The sequence below is a fragment of the Halichoeres trimaculatus genome, unplaced genomic scaffold, assembly GCF_033239565.1.
Source record: "Halichoeres trimaculatus isolate MK-OKI-2021-1 unplaced genomic scaffold, fHalTri1.1 fHalTri1_scaffold_20, whole genome shotgun sequence".
Taxonomy (NCBI): Eukaryota; Metazoa; Chordata; class Actinopteri; order Labriformes; family Labridae; genus Halichoeres; species Halichoeres trimaculatus.
Genome location: NW_027437198.1, coordinates 18,917,481 through 18,930,197, shown reverse-complemented (window position 1 = coordinate 18,930,197; position 12,717 = coordinate 18,917,481). Strand labels below are relative to the sequence as shown.

At 39.7% G+C, this 12,717-nt stretch overlaps 1 protein-coding gene across 1 annotated transcript in view; it reads right to left on the bottom strand.

The window, feature by feature from the left end:
• Nucleotides 1–473: 473 nt before the first annotated feature.
• tbcd (tubulin folding cofactor D) overlaps nt 474–12,717 on the bottom strand; it is a 28,297-nt gene continuing 16,053 nt past the window's right edge. Inside the window, exons 19-39 of the mRNA XM_074696904.1 lie at nt 12,624–12,697; nt 12,380–12,497; nt 10,790–10,850; nt 10,688–10,710; nt 10,574–10,605; nt 10,405–10,467; nt 10,242–10,318; nt 10,002–10,083; nt 9,789–9,907; nt 9,607–9,698; nt 9,153–9,293; nt 8,345–8,428; nt 6,278–6,436; nt 6,044–6,182; nt 4,092–4,213; nt 3,226–3,303; nt 3,053–3,139; nt 2,875–2,962; nt 2,391–2,500; nt 1,692–1,776; nt 474–1,600 (exon numbers count right to left, since the gene is read on the bottom strand). Coding sequence (XP_074553005.1) covers nt 1,580–1,600; nt 1,692–1,776; nt 2,391–2,500; nt 2,875–2,962; nt 3,053–3,139; nt 3,226–3,303; nt 4,092–4,213; nt 6,044–6,182; nt 6,278–6,436; nt 8,345–8,428; nt 9,153–9,293; nt 9,607–9,698; nt 9,789–9,907; nt 10,002–10,083; nt 10,242–10,318; nt 10,405–10,467; nt 10,574–10,605; nt 10,688–10,710; nt 10,790–10,850; nt 12,380–12,497; nt 12,624–12,697 — 1,855 coding nt within the window. The 3' untranslated portion in view covers nt 474–1,579. The remainder of the gene's footprint in view (nt 1,601–1,691; nt 1,777–2,390; nt 2,501–2,874; nt 2,963–3,052; nt 3,140–3,225; nt 3,304–4,091; nt 4,214–6,043; nt 6,183–6,277; nt 6,437–8,344; nt 8,429–9,152; nt 9,294–9,606; nt 9,699–9,788; nt 9,908–10,001; nt 10,084–10,241; nt 10,319–10,404; nt 10,468–10,573; nt 10,606–10,687; nt 10,711–10,789; nt 10,851–12,379; nt 12,498–12,623; nt 12,698–12,717) is intronic.

Here is a 12,717-nt window from a genome sequence, read left to right as displayed (position 1 = left end):
GGTGCGTATATGACTTCCAGCATAGGCTTCATTTTTCAAAACCGGATGTTGTCTCTTGGTATTTATCTGTACAGTTACATAGTGCTGTTGTTTGAAATGTGACATATCTGTAGGCTAACATGCTAACAAGCAAACTGTCAGTTCATGAAATAATAAATAAATACAGAGAAATAAAATCAAGTGAAAGTTTAAAACCATGAGGCCAACACTTCGGGAATTCAGGAGAAAAGCCAGCTGCATTGTTCATAAAAATGAAAACCAGACCATAACAACCAGATGTTCCACAGGATGCACATGTCAAAAACATGTGATATAATGATCTTTGGGGAATTTTGAATCCAATTAAACTGATCTTATGACTGAAAATAATGCAATTAAGCAATTACTTGTTTGAAGGGTTTATACAGAAAATGAAAAATAACCACATGATTCCTTAAGAAAGCACAAGTTGTATCTTTGTCAGTGTGACACAATGCGACCACTCTTAAGCTCCGACTGAGAAAGTCTAGATCCTCAACTAGCCAGGCTCCACTATCAGACCTGGGAATCCTCCAGTTCCTGGCACCTCCAGCGATGCAGAAAAAGTAGGTCTGCAACAGACCCAAGAGGCTGCAGGACTCCAGTGATACCACGGTTTGTGCCAAAACAGCTACATGGAGAGCATTTCCCCAGGGTGAGAGCAAACAATAGTTTCAGTTACACCCTTCTAAGTAGTTCAGTCCAGGTACAGGTTACAAGTAAACAATCTTACTAAGACATGTCCAGGCTCTAATCTGAAAGGGAAAAGGAAGAAAGGAAACCTTCAATATCTTTACAGGATGCCTTTAGTTTTGAGGTTGTAATTACCTCAACATCCAGCAAACAGTTGAATATTTTTTTTTACACTTTTTTCTGGTTAAAGCTGACAGAACAGTTAAAAGTGACTGACGCACAAGCAAAAAACTTTGACACATTAACAAAGAAGGGACAGATGTTTTTGTTCATTTATTGCCATGTAAGACTCCCAGATGGAGGTAAATAGTTGTGAAAGCAACTAAAAACATGTGCTCAATGATGTCCAGGCTTTTTAAAAGGGGGATTGCATATTCAGATTTAACCTTTTATACTTAAAACACTCATTGTTTCCCAGTTTGACTAAATCAGTGGGATGTTATTAGTTTAAAGATTTTCACCCTCTTTCAAACATTTAGAGATCCCATGTGTTCAATTATTCTTCAATAACTTCAATATGCTCCTTTTCTGTGGTGATGAACTCACTTTAAGAGAAGTTAGAGGGTGTTGAGAAAATCTTTTCAACCCAATCAAAAGTTAATCCCTCTTCAATCATCTTCATTGAGATATTTTGGCACCGAGGACTCGTTTCTCTTTAGTTACTTCCATCTTCAAATGTTTTACAATTTATGTGAAAGTGGCAAATTTGTTCATTATTGGCCTCTCTTGCTTTAGTTATGTGACTTGTTCACCAAAAAATTGATACAAGGCAACTTCAGGCGAGTGGTTGTTGCAGTCCAGGTTTTATTCCTGTAGCATGTTGCTCACAAACATGATCAGTGTTTTCCATTTAGTGTTATCCAGGTGATCAGGAGACTGGGCCAGCACCCTGTGGATCAAAGGGAATGTTAACGTGTTTAACAAGGTGATAAAGAGAGTCATCTGAGTCTTCTGATGGAAATCATCGATTGGATGGTTACCTTAGAAACCACCTGCGGCCTGGGGACTCCCAACATATCACAGAGCTGGTTTCTGTGGGTTCGTACGGTGGCAATGTCGCTCTCCCTAGAGGGTAAACCAAACAAGCTTCCATGACACAGGCATATGAAAGTAAAACATTAAGTATTTTAAAGGTAGGGTCTGCAGGAATTTTCGTAACTTGTTAGAAAACACAACATTCAAACTGGGCTCCTCCTCCTTGGCTCAGTGCCAGCGGCAGCCCACACCCACTGCCTCCAACCATGACTACGTGAACACACTCACTAGCCCAGCAATCACCTGTAGCATTGCGTTTTTATGTGGGAGGGATTCGAGAGCCATGCAACTGACTTGGCATAATAGCTGAAGTTAACCATGAGTCTTGCTCCATCCACAATCATAGCCACTCGGGATAGCTTCTTCCACTCGCTAATCAATACGTATACATTTGCGCATTGGAAGGGCTGTGATTGGTTGATGTAATCAAGTGTACTACCTGCCCAGAAACATCCCGAAACAACCCAAACATCATCATACAGGCTGAGGAGAGGGGTTGAGGCAGGTACAGACACTGACACACATGTAAAGAGGCTCAGAAGTGACAACTGAGCAGGATTACTCGTGTAAAAGTTGACATTCTATTTTTTAGGAAAATCCTGCAGACTCTACCTTTAACAACTCAATCTGAAAAGATGACTGACCAGTTAGTGTCACTTAGCAGGGTGGTGACATCATCCAACACTTCTGGATCTATGACATCATCATAGTACAGTAGCATCTCGTACATCTGGCTGGCTGTGGTCTTCCTGATCTGTAGTCGAAGAAGGGAAAAGCTTAGGCTGTGTGGTTGCAAAACAGATGCTGCTTCAAATGTTACCCATTTTCACCATCTTACTAAATCATGTTAGCATCATGGCATTTGGTCATTAATGAGCCAGAGTTTTACTATTCTATCATTTTAGATTTCATATCAGGATGGATGGAAAACACTTCAACAAATTAATGCAGATACATCTTAAATTTTTGCTGCTTTTTCACTGAAAACATTTATTTTAACATCAGGGTGGCATTAGAGGAGAACTGAGAGCTTCTGGAAACCATAAATGACACATGCAAAAATGTCCAGTTGTGCCTGCCAGTTTAACAGTCTTGAGAGGTATTTGAGGGGTGAATTCGCAGACTTACGACGGGGAATGGATGGCAGAGCAGCATCAGCAGCTGGGACAAAACTTTCTTCCTCACTTCCCCCTGGAACTGGATCAGCTCACAAAAGCTACAAAACACCAAACAGCACAGTCAGCAGGGATGGGGTTTTCTGCCTCAGTGCAGTATAAAATGTGCACTCAGTGAAATGAGGACTTACACAGATATACAGGCCTGCAGCTTGGAAATATCCTTGGCCTTCTTGGACTCTTTGCAAAGAGTTAAAAGTTCCACGCAGAATGGATGACTAAGAAAACATATTAAAAAACTCAGTTTCTATAGGCGGTGTCACTTATTGTGTTTTGATTGTTTTAAAAAGCTGGAGAAACTCACTTCTCCTGTGTGGTGAATATTTCAAAACAGCTGTTAGCAAGAATCTGATTGAGCATCTTGAGGAAAGGAGTGGACACCCTGAAAATGGACAAAAAGACACCTTTACAAATAAACTCAAAGATCATACAGGATGGAAAACAGAGACTGGATTAAAAGAATACAGCCTCTCTAAAGCCTACCTTTCAGAAAAGCTTTATTATTAAAATACTCTGCACTTATTCTCAATGTTATCAGTTGATAGCAGCAGCAGAATGAGCTGTTTGGTGCAGTTTTTATGGGTGCTGCTCATCTCATAAATGGGAAGGTGGGGTTTGGCAAAGCTTGTCAATCAGTATCAGGCTCGTAATCAACTGTAGGTGAGAGCAATGCTCTTTTTGGGTGAGAGATCAGCAAAGATGTGAGGAGAAGATATGCTATGACAGAGACATGGCAAAACGTTGCCAATCAGAAAAGTTCAGGCAGCTCATACACGAACTGAGAATGTGTCGTCACTTGAGGAGAAAGAGTGTCGCAATTGTGAGAAAAGACAAGGGAGATCATCAAAGGATGGAGTGCCCGAGACAAGCAAAAAGCTAAAAATAAAGTACTTTTTCTGTTTTGTTTTGTTTTGTTTTGTTTTTTTTCTTAAAGAGACTAAAAAAAAGTACAGTCTACTCTTCTTAAGGACTTTTGGTGTTTACATAGTCATAGAAAAAAATATTCTGTGGGTCTTGAAAGATGGTTTAAGATACCCTGAAACGGCTGGCAGCCAATGAATTAAAGGGAAATTAACAGAATTTCCAGTAATCTAAGAAAGTTCAAGAAATAACCGACCAAACACAAATGTACCTACTTTTGTGCTCAGTCAATGTTTAAATTTATGTTACCTGTCATTGCGGAGGTTGTCTCTGAGGACACTCAGCAAAGAATCTCCAAACTGTGAAAGTGCTGCACTGTCACGTTGAATCCCTCTCAGATAGTCAAACAACCACTGTGAGGAAAACTGCACCTGAAAGAGAAAAAGAGCAGAGAGGAAGAGTCAACGTGGAGCAGGACACACACTCATAGTGATGAAGCTAACACTGTATTCCTCACGGCACAAAATGTGAGCATGCTAGTTCTTAGCCTTCTCTGTACTGTGCGATTATACATGTATCAGTGTTAACTTGTGTGGCCATGGAAAGATAAACTGCAAAGCAGATGATTTCATCTTAGCAGCCTTGGCACTGGCATCATAGCAACACTATGTGAATGAGATAAACAAAGTAACATGGAAACCTTAAGTTTGGTTTTACAATCTGCACTTCGATACACGTGAGGAGTTTTAAAAGGTGTCTGTGAATGGGTCATTTTTCTCTGTTTTCAGACTAAATCAGTTTCTCTCTCTGGCCCTGGTCCCTCCACATTCTGGCTGGCCTTCATTACAGCTCCTGGAAAGTTAGGGGATGCTTCATCTCTCTCTGGCCTGTGTGAATATGTGCCTGTGGTGTGAGAATGGTAATCTTGGCCCATGTATCCATCCAGTGCTGGCTCTGTTTCCTGCATTCAACCCTGTACAAACATATCAGTCCGTCACGTCTCTCAGGCTAAAGGAGCAGGAGGTAAAAGCAAAACGAGAGCCAGATCGTCTCTGAGGGAATACGTTTACAGCTTAAACTGGCAGATGAGTCCAACTTTACCGATTTCACTGCTGTTACAGGCCTTAAACTTATTTTTCTTTTATTATATCCACAAACAGAGAATGGTAATAATAGCCCCACTATCATAAATCTTTGTGAGCAGGATCACTTTCAACTGATTGGTTTTAGCAGGTCAGGTCAAGCTGGAGGAGGAGGAGGAGGAACTTGATCAACCCCGTTTAGAGACCTCAAATGAGCCTCCACAGTGATGGTGTGAAGAGGTCAGGAAGGGAACACAGTGGGCACACTTTAAAACTGTTATCTAGCACTGGGTTTAAAGCTGCAACTGATGGGAAAAGATATTTTGCAGCAAAACAAGGGAGCTGTGAGATCAACTCTTCCTTCATCTGGATCAATATTTTAAGCTCCACAGTATTACCAGCAGGAACAGGGTGAAGATAAATAACACAACCTGATACTTGTCATTTAAGAACTCATAGGCGTCAGATCCTCTGGAGAGAAGCGTTGGTGTGAATAGGGCTGATGGCGCCCCCTGTTGGCTAAAACTACTCTTAAAAATAACAAACAGGAAGTGAGTTTGTGATTACTGGCCACAGAATTAACCACTACCCATTCTTAGTTTTCTGATATTTATCATTTTTGGAAGATCTATATTTAAATGCATGTAGTTAAAGCTAAAACAACATAGTTAAGGGCAATAAGATGCTGAAATCTATTATATTTCTGACTGATGCCTGGTTTCTTAACTATGGGCTTCATGGACTTCAACTTAATCACTAAAACATCTTTTCCATAAATGCTCCAGGTTATTTAATAATGTGATTATTATTATTTCGTAGCTAATGGGGCTGTCTTTCAGCTTGAGACCATAACTCTATTGTACGGTTCTTGGATATCCCCTTGAAACTCTCCTCTTTCAAAACATGCATTATGACTTCATGCTGGATGCCCAGACCTATTATGGTGGTTTCAGCATTTAGTCTCAGGTCCCATCTGATTCTGATCCTTTTAATAAAGTCTGTGTCCAGATTTCAGCTCTACTCTAAGTTATTTGTTTTGGTAACAATCCCCTTAAACTCTTACTCCACTGGAATGCAAGTTGAGGTGCTACACACTGAAATGATCCCTGCCTCGCCTCACTCTGAAAGCTTTTACTTCACTTTCAGAGTGTGGTTTACACAGCTCATCAAATGACCTACTGTAGACTCTGTGATCCCTCCTACGGACACAGTAATGCCCAGCAGGGTGTGGTGCTGATACTGAGGCAGTCTCAGCAGCTGAGTGATGTACTTGAAAGCTTGGGATGGGGCATTCCAGTTCAGACTGGTTAAGGTCTCACTGAAAGAAAGCAAAAGAGTCAGTCATCGTCAGAGCTTGTCACTTACTGTGCTGGTTTGAGCAGCAGCAGGTTTAGGAGAATAGTGGTTACTCACACAGGGAAAATGCTCAGCAGCTCCTCTCTGTGGGGGATGTGTGGTACTGCAGGGTCTGTGCTGTGGAGGAGTCGGAGGAGGATGGTGCCAGCGTGGGCTCTGTAGCGGTCGATCTTCTCTGCTGCTTGCTGGGCCAGGCAGCACATGGTGCCCTTCACCCTAACGTACACAATCAAAGGGACAAAACAAGCTAAGCTGTGTACAAAGTCAGACGGTCATGCAGGATGTTACTCCAGAAAGGTATCGTGTCATCAGTTTTAAGACAAGCTTTCTCACCCAACATAAATTCATAGATTCACCTTCCTCTTTACCTGGGGTCGTTTTTTAGCAGGAGGCTAATATTCTCATCAGCTCCTCCAAATAGATCCAAAGAATTTCACAGGCTAATTTCAATTCCCTCTCTTAGGGACTGCTCCTAATCTGAGAAGTCCCTGTCATACATTTATAGCACTAAAGGTAAATCTCTTGTGTTTTGAAGATTTTCAATGCTTTATTTAGAATGCTGACTCACTTGGAGTTCTATCATTAATTCAGTTAGTACAGTACAGTTTTATTAGTATAGATGTTGTTATTCTTATCAACTTTATCTTAACTATTATTGTTAATATTGGTAGTAGTAGTAGTAGTAGTAGTAATGGCAGTATTATATCATTTGATCATTAGCAATCATTGTCATTGCTATCATTTTAATTATTGCTTTTGTTATTAACAATATTACCACAATTGTTAATAGCACTGTCGTCATTATGGTTATCAGTAGAACTACAAAAATACTGTCATTACTGTTGTTGTTTTTCTTGTTTCTTTTTTGTTAATTGTTGTCTATTGTTTTTTAAATGTCTTCATTTTTAATTTGTATTTCTATTATAAATTAATTATTCATGCGTTTTATTTTTCTTTCTATTGATTCTTTTTTAAATGTATTTATTCTTTATTTGTATGTCTATTGTTACCTTTTTTATTTATTTATTTTGTTTATATTTCATTTGTCTTTCTATTGATTCTTTTTTAATTAAAAAAAATATTGTTTAGCTTTTTATTTGTATTTCTCTTTTCCTTTTTTTTGAGCAATTTTTTTTTATTATGTCATAACTATCAATGTCATCACCACGTAACAACCTGTTCATCTATCTGTCACTGTCTTGTTGTGCAATTAGACAAAAAGAAATTGCGCAAAAACAAATTTGATTCAATCTAACTTTCCAATGAACTCAAATTAAACATAGAGGCCTGGAATCATGCCTATATCCCCATTACAATATCTCCAATTAAAAAAAAAGTCCTCACATGCAGTGTTTGCCAAGAGGAATGAGAAAATTAGACCCAAATCACAACTGATACCAGATATAAACTTTTTCGCTGTAAAGACAGGCTTTTTTGAAAGTGTGTGTTTGTGTGAGCGTGTGTGTGTGGTCATCCTCAAGTGGACACTCAAGGATCTGCAGTTTGTAGAATTCCACATTGGCTCCAAATTTTAACACCAGCAGCTGTTGCTTTGACAATATCCAGACTGAACTGCCAGTCTCATGTGTAACATCTGTAAAGTGTGTTATGAAGCAGCAATGTGGACTTTTCACAGGTTGAATGACACTGAGTAAATACATCCAAAACGTTTCACATTAACAATGACTAAACAGTTGTCCAACACACCCTACCCAGGGTAATATGGACTTAAGGACAACTCTTACAGAAACAAGTTAAATGACAAGCCCAAATGTCCAAACCTGATTATCCGGACATAATTTAACGTGCATTCATGAAAAATTCTAAGCCCTTTGAAGCTTTTGAAGTTGGTGATTAAATATAAGTTGAGTTTTTGATCCTGTCCCTTTACTGTCATTACAAACTCTAGATGATCTGTGTAGGATTCATTCAAGCTGAGGTGTTCTGGCCACACCTTAAAACACAAAAACAAAGGCATGAACAAACAACTGTGACACTTTCCTGTGGTCACCTTCTGGTTAAAAGAGACACAGGGTGGAGGTTTTCTACTTGTCAGACAAAGTAAGTAGGAAACATATTCAAAGAAAGTCAAACAAAGCTTTTGTTTGCTTGTTTGCTACTCACAGGTCAGGTGAGAGGATTTCTGGAGCACTACCGGCCACCAGTAATGTCAACTCCATCAGACTGGTCATCGCTGCCTCTCTGACCCTGAGAACACAACGAAAAGAATCAAGACTCAGTGTTGGAAATGACATAAATGTGTCTCACTGATGAGAAGCTAGGTTGTTTTTTTCATTACAGCAACGTTTGATAAATGAATCTTTAAGGCATACTTGTCAATTGAGAAACAGGCACAAGCTCAAACATGAACTGACTGAGGCCACATGCCACCATACACACTGCACTCAAGTGTCACTGAATTTGGCAGCTTTATAGTCATTGCTGCAGGGAGCAATATGTTTGTGCGAGAAGTAACTTGTGTCATTTGTTTAAAAGTCAAACACAGGTGCAAAGGCCTCAAGTTGAACTGTGGATTGATTCGCTTTCGGCTAATATTTCAGAGAGAGTTAAAACAAAACAGAAATAAATCTGTTGTGATGAAAAAGGAAATAAGAAAAAGGGAAAACAACACGATAGTTAAGGAAAGGATGTGCAAAGAAAAAGTAAAAACAATCTCAAGACAAAAGGAGGAGACAGAAAGATTCATGTCAGTGTGAAACACGCGGCACATTCCATGTCATAAGGCCAAGTGACAAGCCAGGTGACATTCCTGATGGTAAGCATGGCCCGAGGCTACTTGTGACACGAGCAAACAGGGACAGAAAAACAGCAGACGCTTCAGGCGATGGAGTGTTACCCATCCCTGAGGGAAAACAAAAAACTGTTTGTTTGGTCCGAGTATTTTTGTTTGTGTTTTGAGAAGTTAACTCACCAGGCCCCTACATCCCCTCTGCTGTCTCTTGTGTAGTCGTTCATGCTGTCGAGCAGAGTGGCGTACACATCTGCCACGTTCTCCGAGCAGAGGAAGGAATCTGGGGAGCCTTGGGAGCAAACACCTGCAGTCTCACACACTCTGAAGGAAAAGGAAAGGAAAGAAATGTATAAGGGGCCAGCAGAAAAGGTCCAGGAGCAGATGATGAGGAAGACTTTTGAAAAGAAAAAAAGTTCTAAGGAAATGTAAAAGGCTGTATATAAAAAAAGCTGGACATGTCATTCAGGTCCTGCAGGTATATCAGCCAACTGTTTATTTAAGCATCACTGCGACACAGAAATGTTATGGTAGCAGACAGGACGGGAAATAAAAACAACAAGATCAGGAAACTTTGGGAAAGTGTGAAAACCTCAAGAATAAAAAAAACTTTGACATTATTGTAATGTAAACTCACTGAGCAATAGCTCTGACCCCATCTCTCCTCGCCTCAGTGAAATTCCCCTCTTTCTGGGTGACAGTGCACATCTGCTGAAGACCTTCAAGGATCTTTCACACACACACAGACAAAACACATTATAAATACCATGAGAGTGAGACATGCAATGGCCAGAAAATGTGCGAAACCTCCTAACACACCTGCTTCAGTTTGCTCTGGATCATAAATCTTGGCAGACAGCCGAGAGCGAGGGCAGATCCACAACAAGTGAGCATCTGGGGACTCTTCAGCCCTTCGATGTACTGAGAGACCAGGACGTCTGCACAGGTGGAGACAAACATATGAACATGGCTGTGCTATGTTAGAGAATACTTCTGAATTCAGACATAAAGCAGTAAAAAAGATAAAGTCACCCTGCATTTGTGTGTCAGCCTGGCCTGGCTCAGCCTGATAGTACTCCTCACACAAGGCAGACAAGGCTGATACCATAGAGATCTGTGGATGGAGGATTAAGAAACAAATAAGATGACTTTAAAGGGTTAGATATCCAATTTTTAAAGGTAGCAAATAAAAAAATATGTCTTTCTATTTTTGCATAGTAGGGTACTTTTTTTAGAGATTGATAAAAAGCATTAGAGAATAATTTAGCTTACCATGATGCCATCCTTTGCGCGGGTAGAAACCAAATGAAGGGTCTTTATGGTATCGTCTATAAGAGCCTGCCAGCCAGCTGGAACAAAGCACAGAGATTCAAGCTTCAGTAAAAGTATTGAATGAATGAAAAACATAACAGATAGGTGTGAAAGATAAACTTACCAATGACAGGCTCGTTTTTAAAAGGCATTTTGGACTGGGACAGCTTTTCGATGAGACTGAACACTGTGGAAAAGATTAAACTGGTGACCTATACTGTGTTATATGAAAACAAACCTCCAAACCTTTAATTCAATATGAAAGACATTATCTCATCTGCTTCTGAACTTACTTGCTGGCCTCATTAGCTCGCCACCAAAACCCCTCAAGAGAAAAAAATAGACTTTTGATCGAGAGCCATAACACTCACACTTTTATTTACACTGATAATGAAACATATACATACCTGTACTGTTTCCTGTCATTCAGCTGAAAGCACAGAAGTATTCAGACATTAGTAACATACAGTGTATTGAAATTCGATTTATTTTTTTTCTGCTACACTTACCATCTGATGGATGTTTTTTAATGCATCCACACATTCTGATGAAATCATGTCAACCACAGCCCTGCAGAACAAAAAGAGTCAACATGAGAAAACAGGAGCATTTTAACAGTTTTGCTAATGACTTTGATGAGTTATATGGAAAGAATTTACCGACATGCTGTCTGATATGATGTACTTTTGGTCTTTATGAAAACAGACCTTTTACACTGCACCAAATCTGCAAGGTATGAAAACAGTGGCCAACTGGGATAAAATAACTATTTTGTATGGTATGCTACTTGTGTGTTTCACAGAAAGTGCTCACACCCAGCTCAGTTGTAATAAAGTTCAAACGCTGGAGCAGCAGATGCCTTGACGGACAAACTAGGAGAAGATTAAATTAGGGATGCAACGATATGAAATTTCGATAACTGATATTTACCAATATCGATATTGGTGGAAAAAAAACACAGATGATGTGTCGAGGTAGTTCAGAGAGAAAGAGCGGCACAATCATGAGGAAAGACAACCATGGAGAGGATCAAAGGACAGAACGCCTGAGATGAACGCAATTAAAAAAAGTATATTTTGTCTGTTTTTGGATCAAAAACAGGAAGACAGACATAAAAGAAGAGGGTCAACTCTTCTTAGGTAGTTTTGGTGTTTACATAATCATTTTGGGGTCTTGAATGATCGTTCAAGATGCTTTGAAAATGGCTGGCAGCTAATGAGTAAATATCCGCCCCATTTTTACACATCGGCCAACATAGATATGTTAAAAAAATGACCAACATCTGCCGATACCAATATTGATACTGATATATCCTGCATCCCTAGATTAAATTCAATCTTGGCATTTTTGTCTGCATTCATGTACTGTTTAAGGGTTTTCATTGGTGCCTATCAGACTAGAGATGCACCTCTAGATACACCCAGAGATCCAACTTCTTTAATTTCAGAAAGCAATTCCAGGGCTTTGGTGCTGGTTGATACTGATTCTATCTGATATCAGTATTTTAACATCATCTATCCCCTAATATGAGGATGAGACTGGGAATGATGTTTTAGCGACATTAGGCTTTTCTGATTTAGTAAACTAAAATCAAATAATACATTTCAACTGACTGAACACATTTTTTTTATTATAAATGTGTAAATGTGTAGTAAGTGACTCTCCAGTGCTAGAAGGGATTACAGTTAAACTGTGAACCTCAGCCGTGGATACGTGATGAATTAGACTTGCTAGACTTTGGTGAAACAAGAGTGGAATACTCCCAATCTGCTGAGCCAGTAGTTATCTGCCTTCATGTTATTTTAGCTCTGCCTTAAAAAAATGCTCAGACCTACCAGTGTTGATGATGTGGTACACACACATGGTTGCTGGAAACACAAAACTGAGCAAAACTGAGTTGAAAAGATCTCTACAAACCAGCCCTTAGTCACAGATATCCAATCTAACTTCCTGAGTCTGTGTTTGACAAATACCTGATACCATGAGTGGATCAGTGCATCCTTATATCAGACAACATGCAAAACTGGAAGTTGGAACGTGTTTCGTCAAAGGGCACCTTTTCTGAGCTGAGTAAGCAGACTGAGTGTTTAAGAGTCTACCTGTTGGTCTGGGAGCCCAGTTTGTACAAAGCATGAATAATCTCTGAACATGCCAGGATGGCTCCATGTCGACCGTGGAGGTCAATGCCCACCGCCATCGGTAACAGCTGAGGCAGCACTGAAAATGCAATGGAAACAAAAATAATCATTGTCTATCAAGTCATCACCAATAATTACAGCTTTCATACATTTCTCATGAGCATTCTACTTTCTCCTGAGTAACAGGTATGGTTACATTGTTTACCTGTAGACACCATATAATCAGGTGCTTGAGGCGTCAGGTTGTGGAGTGCTTTAGAGGAGAGCTCTCTTATCGCTCTGCAAAAAAAAACAGATAC